This window comes from Oncorhynchus gorbuscha, linkage group LG04 (genome assembly GCF_021184085.1).
Source record: "Oncorhynchus gorbuscha isolate QuinsamMale2020 ecotype Even-year linkage group LG04, OgorEven_v1.0, whole genome shotgun sequence".
Classification (NCBI taxonomy): domain Eukaryota; kingdom Metazoa; phylum Chordata; class Actinopteri; order Salmoniformes; family Salmonidae; genus Oncorhynchus; species Oncorhynchus gorbuscha.
In genome coordinates, this window is record NC_060176.1 from 40,362,152 (window position 1) to 40,384,276 (window position 22,125).

The 22,125-nt window shown below is 41.4% G+C and overlaps 1 protein-coding gene across 1 annotated transcript in view; it reads left to right on the forward strand.

The window, feature by feature from the left end:
- LOC124034061 (potassium channel subfamily T member 1-like) overlaps positions 1-22,125 on the forward strand; it is an 83,125-nt gene that overhangs the window by 11,076 nt on the left and 49,924 nt on the right. Inside the window, 8 exon segments of the mRNA XM_046346772.1 lie at positions 1,620-1,658; positions 16,414-16,493; positions 18,484-18,586; positions 19,330-19,395; positions 19,651-19,699; positions 20,124-20,183; positions 21,122-21,196; positions 21,448-21,531. Of these exon segments, the coding sequence (XP_046202728.1) occupies positions 1,620-1,658; positions 16,414-16,493; positions 18,484-18,586; positions 19,330-19,395; positions 19,651-19,699; positions 20,124-20,183; positions 21,122-21,196; positions 21,448-21,531 (556 nt within the window).

Consider the following 22,125-nt stretch of genomic DNA (forward strand, 5'->3'; position numbering starts at 1 on the left):
AGAGTTACAAAGAAAAAAGACATCTCAGACTGGACAATAAAAAGAAAAGATTAAGATGGGGAAAAAAACACAGACACTGGATAGAGGAACTCTGCCTAGAAGGCCAGCATCCCAGAGTCTCCTCTTCACTGTTGACGCTGAGACTGGTGTTTGATCCAGATACTCATCGAGTCTAAAGAAGGCCAGTTGTATTGCTTCTTTAATCAGCACAAAAGTTTTCAGCTGTGCTAACATAATTACAAAAGGATATTCTATTGATCAATTAGCCTTTACAAATGATAAACTTGGATTAGCTAACACAACGTGCCATTGGAACACAGGAGTGATGGTTGCTGATAATGTAGATATTCCATAAAAAGCATCCGTTTCCAGCTACAATAGGGATTTACAACATTAACAATTGTCTACACTGTGTTTCTGATCAATGTGTTGTTATTTTAATGGACAAAAAAATGTGCTTTTCTTTAAAAAACAAGGACATTTCTAAGTGACCCCAAACTTTTGAACGGTGGTGTAGTAGGCCTATTTTAAGTGTCGCTTGAGAAAATGCTTGGTCAGGTACGGGTTCCTAATAAAAATTGAATATTTTTATCCATCTACAAGTATAGGAAGTGACAAATCCATAAAAGGTATTTATCCGATTCTATCTTTTTCACTTGTCAGGTACTATATCTAGGGAATTACCGTGCCCCTCCTAATAAGAACTTAATCTGTCTATATTCATTTATTTTTATGACTATGTTTGATCAAAAGTACATTGGAAGTAAAGTAATGGTCTAGCTAAAGGTATAGACTTCCTGAAGTTTGCTAATGAGAATCTTAGTTATAAGAATCAACAGCTTATAGAGGTCTCTCTCTATAAGCTGTTGATTCTTATAACTAAGATTCTCATTAGCAAACTTCAGGAAGTCTATACCTTTAGCTAGCATATTGTATCAGTATAAAGTATGGTACAGTCATTTTATACAAATCTATTCCATACGATTTCATTCCGATTATTTTATTTTTTAAATGTAACCTTTATTTAACTAGGCAAGTCAGTTAAGAACAAATTCTTATTTAATTGACTCACTTTTCTTATATCCTCCATGACTATTCTCATATCCTCCATGTTTGACATTGAGCCTTTGATTCTCAACATTATCCTTCTCTGTTTGCTGTCACCATATGTTATTAATGTGTCCATGGCACCGCTCGGCTCAATGTCACCATGATACATTCATTCAACCTGCTACAGAACGAAATATAATCTGTCCAATTTGTCATCATGTGAATGCTGAAGCCATTGCGATTGACCTAGTGGGTTTCCTTCCTGCTGTCCTGTAGTCTCCTGTGGTTTGCAATGAGTCTCCCGTCTGTTCTTAAACCAATCAAAGCATTGTATGCGAGAATACCTGTCAATCCTAATGTGTAATCCTGATCTAGGATCAGTTTTTCATTTTTGTAAATCATGGCACCTGCTAATAGATCAGCACTCCTACTCTGAGACCCTTTTGTCTTTCTGGTGTTACGTGTCCTCTATAAAAGCATGCCCTGCCCCCCATCCCTCCCTCTCTTCCTTTCCTCCTTTTCTCCTCTTAACATCTCCCAATCTATGTCCATGTGTGCTGTGCCTATAGGTATCAGGAGGAGTACAGTATGGACTCTACCAACGCCCAGTAAGTCCCAGGATGCATCCCAAATGGCACCCGACTCCCTATATAGTGCATTACTTTTGACTAGGGCCCATATGACTCTGCTTAAAAGTAGTGCACTATATAGGGAATAGGGTACCATTTGGGACACACATCCAGCATCATGCTAGCATGGCATGGCATGTGTCCTGTGATTATGTCCACTATGGGAGATTGATAAACACACACAGCTTGTTTCTTCTATCCCTCCCTTTTGACTTGAAGATGCATCCAAAATGGCACCCTATTCCCTATACAGTGAGTGCACTACTTTTGACCAGAGCCATATGGGCCCTGGTCAAAAGTAGTGCACTATAAAGGGAATAGTGTGCCATTTGGGATGTAGACTTAGTCACAGCACCAGATAAAACCGTTGAGCTTGTGTCATCAACCACTGGAGGAGTTTAGAGAAGTACTTTAGGTGCTAAAACCTCGAGATTATTTGATTTTGTTCAGTGATGCAGTCAGTGGATATGGTTGGAGTACGTTGACTGTCTGCTTGCCTGCCTATACATTTTTGCAGCGTACCGTAGGCATTACAATGTACATATTGTATAGTGCTATCTAGAAGAACTGCAAATGAGTAATGGATTGTCTTCGTAGAGGAACGCTTATAAACCATTGTCCGTCGGTTTGATAAGTGCTCCCTGAGCATTTTATTGCAAATGACTTTTTAGAGAGATCATTATCAAAGTGGGCTAAACGGGCTACTGGTTACTAAAATCACATTATCGCCTATTTAAAACAAGATAAATACAGCCCTCCGGGCGGCAGAACAATCACCAACGATACCAAGTCAAACAGCAATTTTGATGTAGTGCGCGTGTGGACTGTGGGCTTCTATGCCTGGCAGGCTGGAAATGATAACTGATAAAATGCTTCCTGTGCTCTCTGTGGTTTCTGTATTGTCTGTCTGTCCGTCTGTCTGTCGAGGAAATGGATGATGAATAGGTTTCTTTAGGGATGCTGTAAGTGCTGATGGTGCGGTGTCAGAGGCATGCAGCGGAGCTTAAATGCTGGCACAAGTGTTCTCTTCTGCTCTAGAGATGGGGCTAGAAAGGGGATTATTTTGGACGATATTATATATTGATTCTATTATCCCAAGTATCGATTTACAAAAAACGTAGTTAACGCTAGCTATTCGGATGTACCTGCGCCAAAAATGATTCTCACCCTATAGCTTGGCCTCAATCTTATTTTTAAATGGTGAGTCAACATGTTTTCAGCACTTTTATTTCCATGACCGATCAAAACTCGTTTTTATGATGGTTCTTTCTTGTCCCTCTGCAGCAGACCTTTATATCGTGAGCAATATGTTTGGAACATTGAATCGCAATAAAACTGCAGTATAAAAATGGAATACATATAGAATTGCAATACACATCATATCAGCACCTACGTATCATGATAATATTGTATCGTGAGGTCCCTGGCAATTCTCAGCCCGATTTGTTTCCCATTTATGGAGAAAGAATCAATCGAGCAGTGGGTGGCAAAATGTTTAAACAAAACACAGTTTTCCTCACAATATTTTCCATATGCTGGCATTCTGCTTTTGAGCGTTTGGTACTCGAAAAAACAAGCAGTTATAGCTTACAAATTGTATTTTGCTCTTGTGGTCAAAGTGGATATTTGAGAGCAAAGCGGTCCTACATAATGTGATATGTGATCTGACCAGGCTTTGGAATTGACTCAGAAACACCAATTTAGAATGGAAAACATGATTATAATCAATCTTGATCCATGTTACCACTCACAGCAACAGTGTTTCTTTAAGATGTATCATCATCACAGTCTAATGCAGGGGGCTGAACACGGGAAATAGATTGTGATGCTTTATGAATTCCTCCCTAATGAATGTGGAGCATGTGAAGAAGTCAATAATTAGCTAGCAGTCTTAATTACAGTACAAGTAATAATAATTATAGATTTCATTCCAAGTAAAATCTCAAAGGCGCTATAATCATTTTTGAGATCTGGTGGTTTTTGGGCGATGGTCTTCCACAACTTCAGATGAAGCTAGTTAGTTTGGAAAATTAGTGTCTTGAGCGAAGAGAGCACTGATGGTGCAGCAAGGCAGGGAATTGTCTGGAAAACATCTGACAGAACGGCCCAGGAGCTTTTCATCGGGCACCTTGTCATCTTCGATGTTTGCAGCTCCTCCTTCATAAGTGTCACATATACGCAGGGAGGCAGGAAGCAGGTGCAGTAGGAGAGTTTAATTACAATGATGCAAGGCAAATTAACAAAACGGAATGTATACTGAACATGAAAACAAACCATAACTGCCTGATGACTGAGGCTATTGAGGGCTAAATAAACGATGAGGAATGATGATGAGGAAGGGGAGTCTTTCCTGGTGCATGGGTCCCACGGTGAAGGTGAGTGATGTGTGTGATTGTGACAGATCCCAATGGTTGCTTATCCAGTGCTTGGACTGGAAAAGGAGAGGAGAGTGTGTACAGATTTATGTTCAGGGAGGAGGCAAGGGCCTGGTCGAGGAAATTCCTTGTGGCACCCGAGTCCACTAGAGCTGCAGAGACAACACCTGAGAGACAGCCAGCCAGTGAAATGGGAACCAGAAAGGTTTGGCAGAAAACGATGATGGAATACGCACACCCACCCTGGGAGACGGAAGATAACCTCTTCCCTAGTGTTTGGGACGCACCGGACACCGCTGAAGCTGGTGCCCCTCCTGGCCGCAATAGGGACAGAGCCCTAGCTGTCTCTGGCAACTCCACTCTGCCAGGGAGAGGTGTGGGTTCAGGCTCAGACTCGGGACAGCCAAAGGTGGGAGGCGAGTGGCGAGGTGAGCAAAGGCGCTCCCGAAGGTTATCCAGACGGATGGCCATTGTTATGAGTGCGTCCAAGGATAGGTTGTCATCCCGACACGACAACTCCATTTGGACCTCTTTGCGCCGTCCTCTCCAGAAGAGAGTGTGGAGGCACGTCTCATTCCATCCGCTACAGGCTGCCACAGTCCGAAGGTAAAGGCGTACTCCGCAGCGGTCCGGGGACCCTGCTGGAGTTGGAGATGTCACTCACCTCCCTCTCTGCCATCTGGAGGATGGTCAAAAACCGTCCAGAACAGACCCATGAACCTCTCATAGGAACCCAGCTCCTCCACTCGCTGACCTGGGTAGGCTGGGGGACTGGCTGACTGTGACGACCCTTGGTAGGAGGCCCTCTGATAGGGTTATGGATAGCCTCCCTGGTAGTGTTGAGGCGGTGGAGAACCTCCTCCATGGCCTTACCCAGTTGCGCCAGCTGGTCGCGAGGTTGGTGGAGCAGATGACCCTGTTCCTGGACCTTCTAGAAGATGGTTTTCTCCTCTGCTGCTTCCATATTGCGAGGCAGTATGCTGTCACGAATACAAGTCAGGAAACAGGTGCAAAAAAACAGGGGATTCGTACTAAACAGGACAACAAACCAATACTGCCTGTTGACTGAGGCTACTGAGGGCTAAATAAAGGGAATATAATCAAGGTGATGAAGTCCAGGCGTAATGCTGGGGAGCAGGTGTGCGTAATAATGGTTGCCAGGGCCGGTGGTTAGTAGACCGGCGACGTCGAGCGCTGGAGAGAGGGAGTAGGCATGACAGTACGTGGGCTGGATCATCCACTATCAAAGTGTACCACCCACCTGGGTGATGTCTCGGTGACTGTAAAAGCAGCAGTAAGACCACCTCACTTGGTGGGTGTTCGGAAAAGCCCCCTATAAAGGGGTCTATTTTTTATTTATTTATAAAAAACAGTAAAATATTACAATATTGATATAGTTCTCTGCCTAGGCTTCATCAACATGCCATGGCAACCACGGAACAAGACTTCCAAGTAGGAGTTGCAGGGACTGGCTCGGTTGTTTCCCTGAAAGCTGTAGTCTCTGTGTTGTGATACACCTTCAGTCAGCCTGGGCTGGACGATCCAAACCAGAAGGCGATGGAAGGCTGGTTCTGTTGATCAATACATGTACATTTGAAAGCTAAACATAGCCTATGCTTGAAAGTTTTAAGTCTTGTATTTGCATGTGCACCAGATTCTCTACTTGCAACATATCTCAACATTGTGCTTAGAGTAAGAACTGCTATTTCTATTTCTGATCACTTTGTGTATATTATGGATAGTCTGACTTTACTCTATCCACAGCCATCAAAGATAGAAATTGGTTGACTGGAGCAGTGTAGTTGGTTGACTAGAGAGTGAAAGAGATATAGAACATTGTTCAGTATGCAAATAAATGTATGTAGAAAGATAACATGGAAAATCAACATCGCTGTGTGTCTCCTATCAAACAAGATAACTGTTCTGAACGTGTAGAAAATTGCCTAGACAATTTTCCAAGTGTCCAACAGTTTGGTTGCACCCCCCCCCCCCCCCCGGACACTGTCATCTGTGTGTGTTACTTCTGCGCCTTTTAAAAACAAGACATATGGAAGGAAAAATCTGTCTCTTTCATTTATCATGGTTGACTTCTCCCAACAGATGATAGTGACTCAGATAACAGAGCATTTAAAGCAGCTTTGTTCTCTTCTTTTAGACAGATTGCCCTGCTGTCAAAAAGCTGTTTGATGTTTATTTACAGTGCACAGTCTTCACTTCAGTGTGTGATTTTCAAAGCGGCTTGAAATCGTAATCTTCTCGTAGGCAATAGTGTGTGTGTGTGCATGTCTTTGCATGCACCCACGTGCGTGTGTTCAATGTGAATGAAAATGCAATATTTAAGTTAAATTGTGAATTCTAATTAAATATACATTTGTGTGCATGTATACTGAACAAAAATATAAATGCAACAATTTCAAAGATTTTACTGAGTTACAGTTCATAAAAGGAAATCAGTAAATTGACAAATTCATTAGGCCCTAGTCTATGGATTTCACATGACTGGGAATACAGATATGCATCTATTGGTCACAGATACCTTAAAAATAAATTGGCCTCACAAAGGGCCTCAGGATCTCATCACCGTATTTTTGTGCATTCAAATGGCCATTGATAAAATGTATCATGACACTAGGCGAGACCCAAATGCAGGCACAGGAGGCAGATGGTTGGAGTTAAAGATGTTTAATAAATCCAAAGGGAATAGACAAGAGAATGGTCGTGAGTCAGAGTCCAGGAGGTACAGAGTGGCAGGCAGGCTTGAGGTCAGGGCAGGCAGAATGGTCAGGCATGTGGGTACAAAGTCCAGAACAAGTCAAAACCAGGAGCACTAGAAAAAGGAGAAAAGGCAAAGCAGGAAACCGGGAAAACCGCTGGTAGGCTTGGACATATAAGACGCACTGGCACAGAGAGACAGTAAACACTGGGATAAATACACTGGGAAAACAAGCGACACCTGGAGGGGGTAGAGACAATAACGAGGGCAGGTGAAACAGATCAGGGTGTGACACAATTGTGTTTGTAACTTGCCCATACAATAACCCCACCGCCACCATTGTGTACTCTGTTTACAACGTTGAGATCAGCAAACCGCTAGTCCACACGACACCATACACACGGTCTGTGGTTGTGAGGCCAGTTGGATATACTGCCAAATTCTCTAAAACAACATTGGAGGAGGCTTATGGGAGAGAAAAGAGCATTAAATTCTCTGGCAGCAGTTCTGGTGGACCTTCATGCAGTCAGCATGCTAATCTGTGTCATTGTGTTGTGTGACAAAACTGCACATTTTAGAGTAGCCTTTTCCTGTCCCCAGCACAAGGTGCACCTGTGTTATGATCATGCTGTTTAATCAGCTTCTTGATATGCCACACCTATCAGGTGGATCAATTAACTTGGCAAAGGAGAAATGCTCACTAATAGGGATGTAATCAAATTTGTACACAAAAGTTGAGAGAAATACATTTTTTTTGTGCAAATGGAACATTTCTGGGATCTTTTATTTCAGCTCATGAAACATGAAATGAATGAAAGCGAGATGCAGAGGAAGATTGTGGCTCAATAGCTACACATCTCTTAGTATACAATCTAACCTGTCAGGCACAAACAATGCTCCAAGGTCCCTGCTGGAGCTTACAGCCCATTATTATTACCCTCTGCAGGAGTTAGGAGAGGTAACCATTTTATTACAGAAGGAGATCAAATAGATCTGTTTCACCCCCACTTTAGATTAGTTGACTAACAGTTAGTCACAGTTAGCTCTCCCATCATTTGTAACCTCCCAGACACACCCCAACATTCAGTCCATGGGCCCTTATTAATGGAATTGCTTTACATGAACGTCAATGTGTTACATTAGATAGCTACAGTATATGCCTATGCAACTGTATAGAATTAAATATATATTTTTAGAGTGACTAGCTTGTCAGTTTTGAATAAGTGGTACCCACATGGGTGATCCATAAATCACAGTGACTACACCGTTCCGTTTTACTTTTCATGACATGATGGATTAGGAGAGTCCAATTGAAATACATGGAATAGCTGAGGGACCAATCAGAGTGCATGTTCTTAGAAAAAAAGGTTCTGGATAGAACCAATAAGGGTTATAGTGCTTGCTGCATATATGACACCCCTAAAGGTTCTATATAGAACCGTTTTGTAGGGTTCTCTGATCAGAACCCCAAGGGTTCTTCTTCACTGAACAAAAATTGGTTCCATATAGAACCCTTGGATTCCATATAAGGGTCCATATGGAACCAATTTCAGGATGATATATATGAAGCGTGCATATAACCCTTGGTGGCTCTATCCAGAACCTTCTTTCTAACAGTGCAGGATATAAATAGACCTCTGGTCTCTGAGGATGTCACACACAGGAAAGGATGGGTAGGGATGTGCTACCCTGGGGAACACCAGAAATACTGAATTCGCCTCTTCCTTTTTTAGTACACTAAAGTTCTTCACACCACAACAAAGCTTTCTACAGATAGGAGCCACAGCTATGTAATGTCTTGACCATTAGGTAATATGCATTTTCAGTACTGCAGCTCACAGAGCATAATAATCAACATATGACTGAACTTAAGAGTTCCTACTTCTTACATTACTGAACTTCTCACAATTGCACAGTATGTAATTTGCATGGATAAATTGTATTGTAGGCCAACTAAAGGGGTGGCTTAGCAAATTGCATCATGGGAGTAGTAGAAGAAGTAGATCAAATTTATGCTCAAGGTAGTCGGTGTAAAATAAAGAAATAAGTTGGAAGAACAATCACAGAAAGTCAACATGACTAATTTATTGATGTTCCTAAGTTATTAAACCACCTACAGTTATGTGTGTAAAGCTGTTAGGGTAAATTCTAGGCTCCCTAAGGATGTAGGATATGTGGTTTTAAATTGCATCATGGAAGAACAATTATGCTCAAGGCCGACAAAGGCCGACATAAGAGGATCCATTGTACTTTAAAGAAATACATTATTTAAGGTCTGTTCAAATCCTCCATCGGAAACGATGTCACTCTATAGCTATCAGAGTGTCAAATTGAAGATTAATGTAGCTTAAATGCCACACATTTCAACAAGACAGGCAACAGTTCTTCCAGACAGCAGGGATGCAAACGAATCACCTTTCGGCTAAATTCGCCTTTTTGAATCCAAAATAAGTGTGCTATGTGCTTCGTGTAGATCCGATGAGAATAGTTTTGGGGGGGTTTTGTATAATGATGTGAAGAGATAGGTGCCTGACCGCAGAGACAGGGGTTGAGAATGTGATGAAGTGTACTTTTTGAGCTATAACATAAAAACAGCTGGCATTTGGAAAGTTTGGGGTGAGGGAGAAAGTGTGGTGGAACAAGTATTGTTAGCATGAGGTATCTTGCTAGCTGGATTGAATTCTCCGTTAGCTAGCCAGAGAAATGTTGAGCAACATTAGCCAACTTTAACTGATCAAATAATTTAGTTCATGGTGTGAAAATTAGCTGGCTGCTAAGCAATTCGCTATAGTATTAACTGGTATACAACTCCTTGCCTTTCCTCAAGTTATAACTCGTTAGTTGCTTACTGGACCCTGGCAATCTGTGTGAAATGTTAACTAGCTAACGAACTATCTGTGAACTGATGTTTTTCCTCTAAAGTAACGTTATGTGGTTAATTTTCTGAATGAGAGAATTAGGTGAAAATGAGGCGTTGCTTGTTAAAACAAGTGGATTCAGGGATGATGTGGAGCTGGGCCTGGCTTAAACTGGATGCTACCATAGAGGTGAAACAAACACCACACACTTTCCCTCTTTCTCCCCTTTTCAATACAGTGGATAAAAAGGGGTATGTCAGGTGTACTCTCTACCTGAAAGAGGTCAATTATGCCAACAAAGGGTATCATGCTCTGCTGGCACATTATAGAACAGATGTCAACAGCTTTTGTTGTGTTGAACTTGCCAGTAACATAAGGTGACCAGATTTCTGAAATGAAATCCAGGGACATTTCCAGTTTGGCGGTCAATATATAATTAAAATATCCAATGTTATTATCTATGAAATAAAAAAAGGGGGACAATTCCAGTTTCATGTATTTAGTCTAACAGGAACACTGAGATAGACAGAGAAAACAACTACAGTGGGGCAAAAAAGTATTTAGTCAGCCACCAATTGTGCAAGTTCTCCCACTTAAAAAGATGAGAGGCTTGTAATTTTCATCATAAGTACACTTCAACTATGACAGACAAAATGAGAAGAAAAAAAATCCAGAAAATCACATTGTAGGATTTTTTATGAATTTATTTGCAAATTATGGTGGAAAATAAGTATTTGGTCACCTACAAGCAAGCAAGATATCTGGCTCTTACCAGACATGTAACTTCTTCTTTAAGAGGCCCCTCTGTCCTCCACTCGTTACCTGTATTAATGGCACCTGTTTGAACTTGTTATCAGTATAAAAGACACCTGTCCACAACCTCAAACAGTCACACTCCAAACTCCACTATGGCCAAGACCAAAGAGCTGTCCAAGGACACCAGAAACAAAATTGTAGACCTGCACCAGGCTGGGAAGACTGAATCTGCAATAGGTAAGCAGCTTGGTTTGAAAAAAATCAACTGTGGGAGCAATTATTAGGAAATGGAAGACATACATGACCACTGATAATCTCCCTCGATCTTGGGCTCCACGCAATATCTCACCCCGTGGGGTCAAAATGATCACAAGAACGGTGAGCAAAAATCCCAGAACCACACAGGGAGACCTAGTGAATGACCTGCAGAGAGCTGGGACCAAAGTAACAAAGCCTACCATCAGTAACACACTACGCCGCCAGGGACTCAAATCCTGCAGTGCCAGACGTGTCCCCCTGCTTAAGCCAGTCCAGGCCCATCTGAAGTTTGCTAGAGAGCATGTGTATGATCCAGAAGAAGATTGGGAGAATGTCATATGGTCAGATGAAACCAAAATATAACTTTTTGGCAAAAACTTGCCGTGTTTGGAGGACAAATAATGCTGAGTTGCATCCAAAGAACACCATACCTACTGTGAAGCATGGGGGTGGAAACATCATGCTTTGGGGCTGTTTTTCTGCAAAAAGACCAGGACGACTTATCCGTGTAAAGGAAAGAATGAATGCGGCCATGTATCGTGAGATTGAGTGAAAACCTCCTTCCATCAGCAAGGGCCTTGAAGATGAAACGTGGCTGGGTCTTTCAGCATGACAATGATCCCAAACACAACGCCCAGGCAACGAAGGAGTGGCTTCGTAAGAAGCATTTCAAGGACCTGGAGCGGCCTAGCCAGTCTCCAGATCTCAACCCCATAGAAAATCTTTGGAGGGAGTTGAAAGTCCATGTTGCCCAGCAACAGCCCCAAAACCTCACTGCTCTAGAGGAGATCTGCATGGAGGAATGGGCCAAAATACCAGCAACAGTGTGTGAAAACCTTGTGAAGACTTACAGAAAAAGTTTGACCTCTGTCATTGCCAACAAAGGGTATATAACAAAGTATTGAGATAAAACTTTTGTTATTGACCAAATACTTATTTTCCACCATAATTTGCAAATAAATTCATTACAAATTCTACAATGTGATTTTCTGGATTTTTTTTCTCATTTTGTCTGTCATAGGTGAAGTGTACCTATGATGAAAATTACAGGCCTCTCTCATCTTTTTAAGTGGGAGAACTTGTACAATTGGTGGCTGACTAAATACTTTTTTGCCCCACTGTATATTACAGAAACACTACAGACAAGACAGAATTGTCCGATCTGAACAGCCATTCAGTAGTCCTGCTAGTCTGGGTAGAATAAGAGCAGAAGACAACATGAGCAAAATTGAAAAGACCAGACAATACTATATGTGAAATAGTTAACATAATAAAGAAATAAGATGCTGATGAGATTGGTAACTATATAATATATTTATACCAACCTAATCTGTATATTTCTCAGAAGAATGTATATTCTTCAGGATTGCTCTGTCTTTGGCCAGCTTCTCCATGAACTCCTGTCAGAGGAGGTTGAAGTTTGTCTTCAAAATAAGCCTTGATGGTAGGAACAGTGAACCTATTTCTTGCTGCTGTCCATAGATCAGTCATTTGGGAGAACTCTCTCGACTGGTGCATTACTTCCAGCTAAGCACATGGCAGAGGCTAATCTAGCCAGGTTAGTGTGTGGGATGTCATTCTATTTGAAGTGGGTAACCACCGTGCTCCATCTGTGACTAAGCGGTGTCTCTGATGTTTTCCATTCTTCAAGCGATTCCCCCCTTTAGGAACTCTGGCAGGCCAGTAACCTCGTCACACAATGCATCCTCATTGATGGTCACATTGGGGCATTTTTCCTGCAGTGTGACTGCTGCCTTCTGGATCTCTTCACGCAGCGGTTGCCTTTTTAAAAGGAGACAATGTAAATCTTTAGATCATCTGTGTGCTTTCCCCATGCTTGCAAGTAGTTCACAGCCGTAGTGAAGAATGATTGGGATGTTTTGAGAAAGCTCTCTTTAGACATGGCTCCATTTTCCTCTAGTTCTCTCAGAAGTCCTCTGACCAAAACTGGAATGAAGTTGTCATTACATCTTGCAGTCAATTTTGCCTCAACGTTTCTCAGAATTGCAGCGGACTCCACAGCACAGCGGTCCTGGCCTCCAAGCATCTTGATCGTGTCACTGAATACGGTCAAGTTTCCATGGACAAAGGCCAGACAAAGTTCAGTCAGTGGATCTTCGAACATTGTTCGCTGGACAACAGAGCATTTTTCTTCAGAAATAAAAAAGGATTTCAATGGCACATACATTTTCAGCACTCTTTCTAGAGCAGGGAGCATGGACATCCAGCAAACATTGCCGTGTTCTAAAATGTTATGGTACTCCTGACCAACAAACTCACAAAAGCCCTTCAGTCTTTCTACTCTGTCGGTGAAAATAGGATACATATCCAAATATCTTTGTGAGCAAGTACTCAACATCATATCCAAAGCTGTTCTGGCCGTGTTATGAATGATGTGAGAAGGACAACCTAAGCCAATCACCTCCCGCTGCAGAGAATTTTAAACTTTGGTATGGACATTGACCCTCCCCAGGCTATTCAGTCCTCCAAAATTGGTATTTGTTGTCGGCAGAGAATGTTTTCCAGGTTACATTTTTGGATGACCACCAGGACCTCAGCTGCAATTTTCTCTGCCGTTTCTCCATTCAATTCAACAAAATCAAGCAGTTTTGCTTCCACAGATGTTCTGCCATCATATATCTTACATATCTGACTACTATTGGCAGCAGCTTTACATGTCCATGATTGGACGCATCAATGGACAGGGACACAAATTCAACCTGGTCTAGGTGCTGTGTTTACCGAAGTACTTGCCCATGTTGCTAACACGTTACTCACTATGGCATCACATTTTGTCCTAGCACATGTCAACTTTGGCTCATAAAGCTTCCGTGTCAGTTGTGCTGTGCAGTCCATAGATCTGTAACTATGATTGTGTCACATATTGTGGTATGCAAAGACACCCTCCTGCACAGCTAAACCATATTCTTCTTGGGAAGGCTCTACCTTCTTGAAGAATGTGGTGAGAGAGGACATACCAACACGGGCAATCAGAGAGGCTTTATGCTTTTTCGTCTGCTGATGTTCTACTACTGCCATTCTTCTCTGGCTACCAAATTGAAAGAGAGGAATTCTGTTGTCTTGACTGGAGCGTATAAATGGAAATTCTATCGATTTTCATAAAAAATGCATTTCCTTTTCTTGGAAAGAGTCATTGTATCTCCTCTGTCTGCTCTTCTTCACTCTCCTTGTGTCACTCTTTTTACTCTCAACTTTTTATTCTCCTCCAATCTTACTCCTCTTTTCTTCACTCGTCTTCCTTTCCTTCTCTTCACCTTTCCACCTCACTCTTATACACTCTCCTTTGCTTCACTATTTTTACTCCCTTAATTTTTCCTTCTCCTTCCTCTCCAATCTGTATTAATAAATAGCATACTATTAGATAACATACTTTGGTTAACAGATTCCCATTGTTTGCCTCATGTTTGTATTTTATCTCAAAAACTTTGTTTGGAATAATAAATTGGCGGGCTCTGTAACCATATCTTCACCTTTCCTCCTGTCTTCTTCACTCCTTCCTATTGCAGTCTTCCTCCTCTTCTTCCTCTCCACTGCTAATGCTATCCATGAACATTTCTAAATATATTTTCACACTACTTATTATAACGCCAAACCATTAAAATTGTAATCTACAAAAATATTAGCAAAATTAATTGTGCATTCATTTAAGATAATCATATTTTCAAAATAGCCGTCCACTGCATGTTTACATGTGAACGTTTTTTAATCGAGCTACCATAACAGTAGCTGCTAACTTAGTGGTAGTCTAACTTAGTCTACATAGCAAACGTTAGCTAGCATAACCTATTTAAAACCGTATAGAGCATATCATCTATCTATACAATAAATTGAGTCATACATCACTAGCTAGTATCTTAAACGATTACCTGACTTGAAAAGACGTTTGTGGTGATGTTGTGGATCCACTTGACACTTGCTAGCTTCTGGCCGAGTTTTCCACAGCAGTTTTCTCTAAAACTAGCGCGAGCAAGTAGTATGGCGAGCAGCCCCCTCTGCAGGACAAAACAAGCACCACGCGATTGAGACATAAACCGGTAGGCTCTGCTGCCTGGTCTTTCCTGACAAGTAAAATATTTCACTTTGCAGTCTGTTTTTAACGCACAGTTAAAAACGGGGACATTTCCGGGACAGCTCCAGCCGGGGACAAGCCACCAAAAACGGGGACTGTCCCCGGGAAACGGGTAACACGTGTGAGTGAGGGGGGGTTATTAAATTTTTTTACTCAGTGAACGTAATTTTTGCACATATGTAGCCTGTCAACTATAGTGGGCATTATAATAATGCAAAAATAGAATGCCTGTTTTTTTCATTCTATTTCTACTTTAAGATGGTTTATTCCCAAGTGCAATATTTAGATGTGTGTGTGGTCACAAGTGTTCTATTATAAAGGTTGTCATGGCTCACTGCAATATTAGTGTATTGTTTTTTTCTCAAGACTTGAGCGTCATTTGCAGTAAAGTCTAGGCAACAAATAACATTGGATTTCTTTCTTTACATTTTTTAGCTGCGAGTTAGGTTCACGTTAACCACTTTATTTTTCACACAGAGACTGATCATGTAGATCATATTCTTTGTTGTTTAATTAGTTAACCTGCATTTCCCCCTAGCAGGGATTTTTTGCATGTTTCAGTGCAAAAAATGTTTTTTTTTAACCTTTTTGGGCCCTCACCAATTTGCATCCCTGCAGACAGGGAAGGCACTCATGTTAAAACAGATTCCATTCTCAATGTGTTGTTCTCCAACATCAGATCAATTGCTCTGTCGTATAACAATATTCAACCTCTATATGTTTACAAATTCTCATGCTTACTGTTCATCTCTTTAATAATTTATTAAACTTTGTTGTCGTAATTGGACCACTGTGGGTAATAAGAGACTATAAAGGGGCCATTACAATGTATTCGTTCTTTAAATCTAAGCAGTATCTGTCTAGCTACCCATTCCAGGAAAACAGAATCAATGAAAGGAACTGGTTTTGTAATTGTGACCCATTTTTATTTATTTTATTTAACCCTTATATTTTACCAGGTAAGTTGACTGAAAATACATTCTCATTTACAGCAACAACTTGGGCAATTGTTACAAGGGAGAGGAGGGGGGATGAATGAGCCAATTGTAAGCTGAGGATAATATAATAATAATAATATAATAATATAAATAATATATGCCATTTAGCAGACGCTTTTATCCAAAGCGACTTACAGCCATGTGTGCATACATTCTAGGATGATTAGGTGACCGTGATGGTATGAGGGCCAGATTGGGAATTTAGCCAGGACAACAGGGTTAACACCCCTACTCTCACGATAAGTGCCATGGGATCTTTAGTGACCACAGGGAGTCAGGGCACATGTTTAACGTCTCATCCGAAATACAGCACCCTACACAGGGCAATGTCCCCAATCACTGCCATGGGGCATTGGTATTTTATTTAGACCAGAGGAAAGGGTGCCTCCTACTGGCTTTCCAACACCACTTCCATCAGCATCTGTTCTCCCATCCAGGACCAGCTATGTTCCTTGTCTCACACTGTTGAATGCCCCATATGGTACTCTAATGCAACAATGGATGTCACAGATACACACAAAAACACAGCATCTCAGTATTCACCAGAATGCATCTTGATAAAGTTCACTTACTCACTAATATCATGACTCCGTTCAGAATTTAACGACAAAACCATGGTCCTTGTATCTATATGGATGCATGTGACCTTCCATGGTAGTTGTACCGACTGTCTCTCTTCTGTCCAGGGTGCAGGTGGAGTTCTATGTGAATGAAAACACCTTCAAGGAGAGGCTCAAGCTGTTCTTCATCAAAAACCAAAGGTCAAGTAAGTAGATTACAGCACAGGTGTACAGTACCGTCGCAAAATAACAAGGAAGTCAGACACCTGAAAACGAGAAGGATAATAACTTTAATCTAAGTGGTAAGGTGCACTGCATATCCAATTTCAGCTCCAGTCAGGGTTTTCAATTAGTTGTCGTGACTCATGGTGCTGTATCTACACACCATGTAAGTGTGAAAGGAGGACAAAACTTTCGTTTTTTTGTTGAGGGAGAGGGTATTATCATTTCTGATTAGGACATAAGGCAATGGTACAGTAGGCTTTTTAAACTGGACATATCTGTCCAACTTGCCATGCACAATGTGTGTGTTAGACATCAGTCTTCGGTCTGTGTGTGTGTGGTTGCAGTATGTTTTTACTGTTTGCAATGTATTAGTCCTTATCTCTGAGCAACTTCCCATCAGTTATAGAAAAAAGCACCAGGGCCAAATACAAATGTCATGCAAATGCAACTTGTATAGATCCTACTGTTGAGTCAGCAAGCTGTTTACAATGATTGTTTTGGCCTGTTCAGTTTAGAACCATTGTGGAGCTTTGATGTTGTCACTGTGTCCACTGGTGAGTTTATATTAAAAATACATTCAAAGACAGGCAGGCTTGGATGAATGAAAAGTGAACATTGTCTTTGTGAAGCAACTAGCACCATCCTCTGACTTGCAAGTGTATCTGCAGCCAGGCAAGGTGTGTGTGTGTTCAGCCTTGTGCAAACACAGTGTTGTTGTAATGATTTTACTGTCACCGTACTCTGGGTTGTGTTTTCTTCCCCAATTATCATAATAATTCATCCTCTATTCCACTGCTTTATATACCTGCCACAACATACAGCATTCAAGCACGACCTCCCCCTACTTCAAAGCAGGGACACCTGTGCTGTGTTGTTGCTGGGAGCTGTGTGTGATAAAGATGAGTCGGGGTAAATCAGTTGTGAAGGCTTGCCAGACCAGCATGAAGCCGTGTTAGTCATGGCTCTGTGCATAGACGTATATTGTCACTTTAGACTGGTCAGAGAGAGAGAGAGCAGAAAGCACAGCCTGGGCACTTAGACAGATAGGGTTCAGGGGAGGAGTGATGTCCGGTAAGGTAGAATCACTGCCTCTGTCCGTAGACAGATATAATCACTTTTTTCTGGCCAGAAACAGACAGAGAAGCAAACAGACGGGCAGCACTCTAACAGGTTCAGATGAGAGATTATACATCTGTCAGGTAGAATCTTTTTTTTTTATCATTTAAAATAAAATATAAAATAAAAAAATGTTCTCGATCATTCAGAATGCAGCAAATGCACATGGCAGAGGTAATTAACCGAGGACTGGTTGCTTTTCTCTGTAGTTTTTGGCTAAAAGCAACAATGAAAGATATTTTTGCCATGATAGAACTGATTCTGACTGGAAGTTTAAATGTGCAGCATTAGCTCAGCATGGTTATAAAAATAAAATATATTTTATTAAGTATTTCAAATGTCATGGTAGGTAACAATGTCACAAGGATAATATCATTTCATTTATAATAAATGTTTTTTTATCGTCAAAATAGGCCTACCATTTTTTTTCTCCGAAAATGAACACTCACTCAAGTAATCGAATACTAATGTCCACTTGGATATCCGGATATTCGATTAAATGTCCCCACCTCTTATTTCATTGGCCCGGGATGAGGTCAGTTTCCGAGTTAAAAACGCATTTCCTTAACTAGTATATCCCTATACTAATGTCTTGCATTACAAAAACTTTACTGCAAACATCATCCAGATTGATTAAAATACAGTAGCCCGGATTAAGCATATTCATTTTTTAATAGGTGATAAATCAGCACAAATTGAGTTATTCTTTACCATAATAAGTTATTAAGCTTGATTTGACCTTTGTCAGCTATAATTGTTTAATTCCCTCTTGGAAACAGGTGAACAGATTTGCTCCCAATGCAATTACTTAGTAAATCTGGCCTTTAGTGTTATATTGTGTTTGCTCCCCTGCAGGCCTGAGGATCCGTCTGTTTAACTTCTCCTTGAAGCTGTTGACGTGTGCCCTTTACGTCATCAGAGTGGCTCTGGACGACCCTGAACAGGTCACTGGAGTATGGTGAGACTCCTACAATTGCATTGATCTCTTACTAGAGTCCTGCTATTTCACCTCTTACTAGTGACTCACCATGTATGCTAAACTGTGATTTGCCATTTAAGCTGGTGAATACAGACTTGTGTGGGCGCTTGGAGACAGAATGCATACGTACTTTATTCCTATTGATTGATACATGTGGTATTCATCCATGTGGGTATAGTTTGATTCAGAGAATCTAACTTTTACACAGTTGAAAAGAGAACTATTTGGTCCAGATAAAAAAGATTCCGAGTTTCTATGACTCTGAAATTAGTTTTTTTATTTGTGAGTGTGAGACACAAAGCCTGAATGAGCAGCGTTGGTGATGGGGCAGCCTTTCTCTCAGTCTTAGTGTGGTGATGTGGAAGCAGGATATGTTTGTTTGTGTATCCCGCCGCCAGAAGCTCTTAAAGACGTAGTCTCTCTGTCTCCCGGCCATCACCATGGCAGCATACAGTACTGAGTGAGTGATGGTGACTATTACCCACAGGGTATATTTTTCACCACACACACACACACACACACACACGCACACACACACACACACACACACACACACACACACACACACACACACACACACACACACACACACACACACACACACACACACACACACACACACACACACACACACACACACACACACACACACACACACACACACACACACACACACTGAATGACTTCCTTCCCCCCACCTTTCCTGTGCATTTCATTTGCAGTGTCAACTGTCAGAATAGAACAAGCACAGCCACAGCAGAATCCACAGAAATCACAGAAATCAACTGGTAAGTTATGAGGGTCACTGCACATTGACTTGACCCTGGGCTTTGAATGTGTTTTGGATTGTAATGTGCTCAGCTAATTCCATAGCTATCAGGTGGTGTTTTGGAATTAGCATTGGTGTATTTGGTGTATTATGGTGTATTTATAGCCTACTCAATAATATTGTTTTGTCTTGTGAAAGGGAGAATTAATTTTGTCTAATGATAAATATACAGCACATACTGTATAATCAATAAGGTTATTTTGTTTTGTGAAAGGGAGTTGATTTTCTGGGTGAACAGAAGGGTTCCTGTCTGGGCAATACAGGTAAGAGGAGACTGATAGTCACAAACATAGCTTCGATTTTGATAAAGCTGACTTCTCATGTTTTTCATTCAACAATAGCCACACAATCACTGAGGGCCGAACCCATATGCGGCCATGTCCCTGTGAATCTCCCATTGACACCAATGTAGGATTTCACGCAGATTTCAACATTCCGTCCCCTCTATGCCTTTTCAAACATTTTGGAATTTTGACCTTACCAAGAGGCATCCTTATTGGTACTGTAGTCCCAACTGAAACGTAGCATTTTAGCACACAGCATATAAACTGAAAACATTTTACACCCGGAATGTTTTTAGAACAGGAACGACTTTACAACACATCTCTCTCAGGTAGTGGATTGCCTGGGCGCCTCGGTTAGATTGCAGCCCTGGTTAATACGTTTCTTCTGTCTGTGCTGCACCAGGTGACCGTGGCCTTAATCAGTTTCCTGGAGGCGATGCTCCTCACGTATCTCAGCTACAAGGTAAGCCACCTCAGCTGTACTCCGTCAGGGTCGTATGAGCTAGAAGGAAGATTGCATTTAATTGGTGAACTTTCTGGCAACGTTTTTGCAGCGGCCAGTGTGAATGCACCTTCACTTAGCTCTAAATTGGTTCAGAAGAACAGATAATGAATATGCTATCCCATTGAACAAAGTCCTGGAATCCAAATGAATAAAAGATTAGGTGTCCATCCTACATTGATTTTATTTCCTCAAATGGCCCATTAATTAAAGTGCCACAGTGCTATGTCTCTTTGATGAATTACGTGACGTTTGATCTACTTCAGGAGGACAAAGTAGATTGGGTTTAGTTTTAGTTTGTTTTGGCAGATAGATCCCATCCCCGATTGTTTTAATGAATAAGTTGTGAGGGCTTGTCATTACTACAACGATATTGGTGTTGTTGTTTTGGTATTCGGACCTAGTCACTATTACTGTAATTAGTACACAGAAGGAGCCAATGCCATGGCTAACACTCTGAGCGTTTGCTCTAGTCTACCAGATGGGCGGATTTCGCAGTTTTGTCCCTATTTTATTGGTTCCATTGCACCAGGCAAACTCAGTCAAGCTCAGCTAAAGTATTTCAAATGATTTAGAAGAGTGTTTGAACCCAGGTATGATTGATCATAGTTATTTTGTCATTCGTGGCGGCAGGTAGCCTAGTGGTTAGAGCGTTGGGCTAGTAACCGAAAGGTTGCTGGATTGTGTCCACCTAGCTGACAAGGTAAAAATCTGTTGTTCTGCCCCTGAACAAGGCAGTTAACCCACTGTTCTCCGGTAGGCCGTCATTGTAAATAAGAATTTGTTCTTAAATGACTTGACTAGTTAAATCAAATATAATAGTTCTGATCTGGTTACTATTACTGTAATTAATACACAGCCTTGGCTTACACTGCATTGATCCTGTTTCTTTGTTTCAGGGGAACATCTGGGAGCAGATGTTCCAGATCTCCTTCATCCTGGAGATGATTAATACCGTGCCATTTATAATTACTGTGAGTCTTCTTCCACCTGATCTCTCACACACACACGCACGCACACACACGCACTATATTCCACAAGCAAACGAGGCCCATTAGCAAACATATGACTTTTTGCAATGTTTATGGTGTCGATTTCAGGCTCTCGAGACATAGTAGTATGGTAACGCAAGACTATGAGTATTGATGATGGGAGCATAGGCCTACACTGTACATGTGCATATTGACCTAGGCTCGAGTATTCACTCATTCAATTGTCTTTTCAGATCTTCTGGCCTCCGTTGAGAAACATCTTCATCCCAGTGTTTCTCAACTGCTGGTTAGCCAAGTGTGCCCTGGAGAATATGATTGTGAGTATATGCTATAACCATAACGCAGCAGGCAAAACTGGACAAAACTAGTTACAATGAAGTCATTTCAACCAGTTTCGCTCGCGGAGAATACATGTAACGATGTACGCTGAGAGTCGGGAAGCAAGTTCAGGGAGTGAATGCGTTTAATTAATAAATGAACAAAACAAGAAACACAAACGGCGCACTGACATGAAACAGCAACAATGACGACTAGGGAAGAAACGAAAGGGAGTGACATATAAAGGGCAGGTAATCAAGGAGGTGATGGAGTCCAGGTGAGTGTCATTATGCGCGTAACGATGGTGACAGGTGTGCTCCCTAACGAGCAGCCTGGTGACCTAGAGGCCGGAGAGGGAGCACACATGACAGACAATACATGTTTTTTAAATCTGTTTTTATTTTTTTATCCGTTCTAAGAGATTATATACAGTAGTCTACCAGTAAAATAGCCAAACTCTGTCTGCATTATGTGGGAAGACAGTCCAAAGCAGTGGTGGGTAGAAATTCCCTAGGTATAAAGAGTCAAAAGACACTCAGTTCCTATTGAGTAAAGCAAACCGTCAATGAGTGTAGATTTGAGGCAGCGCCAGC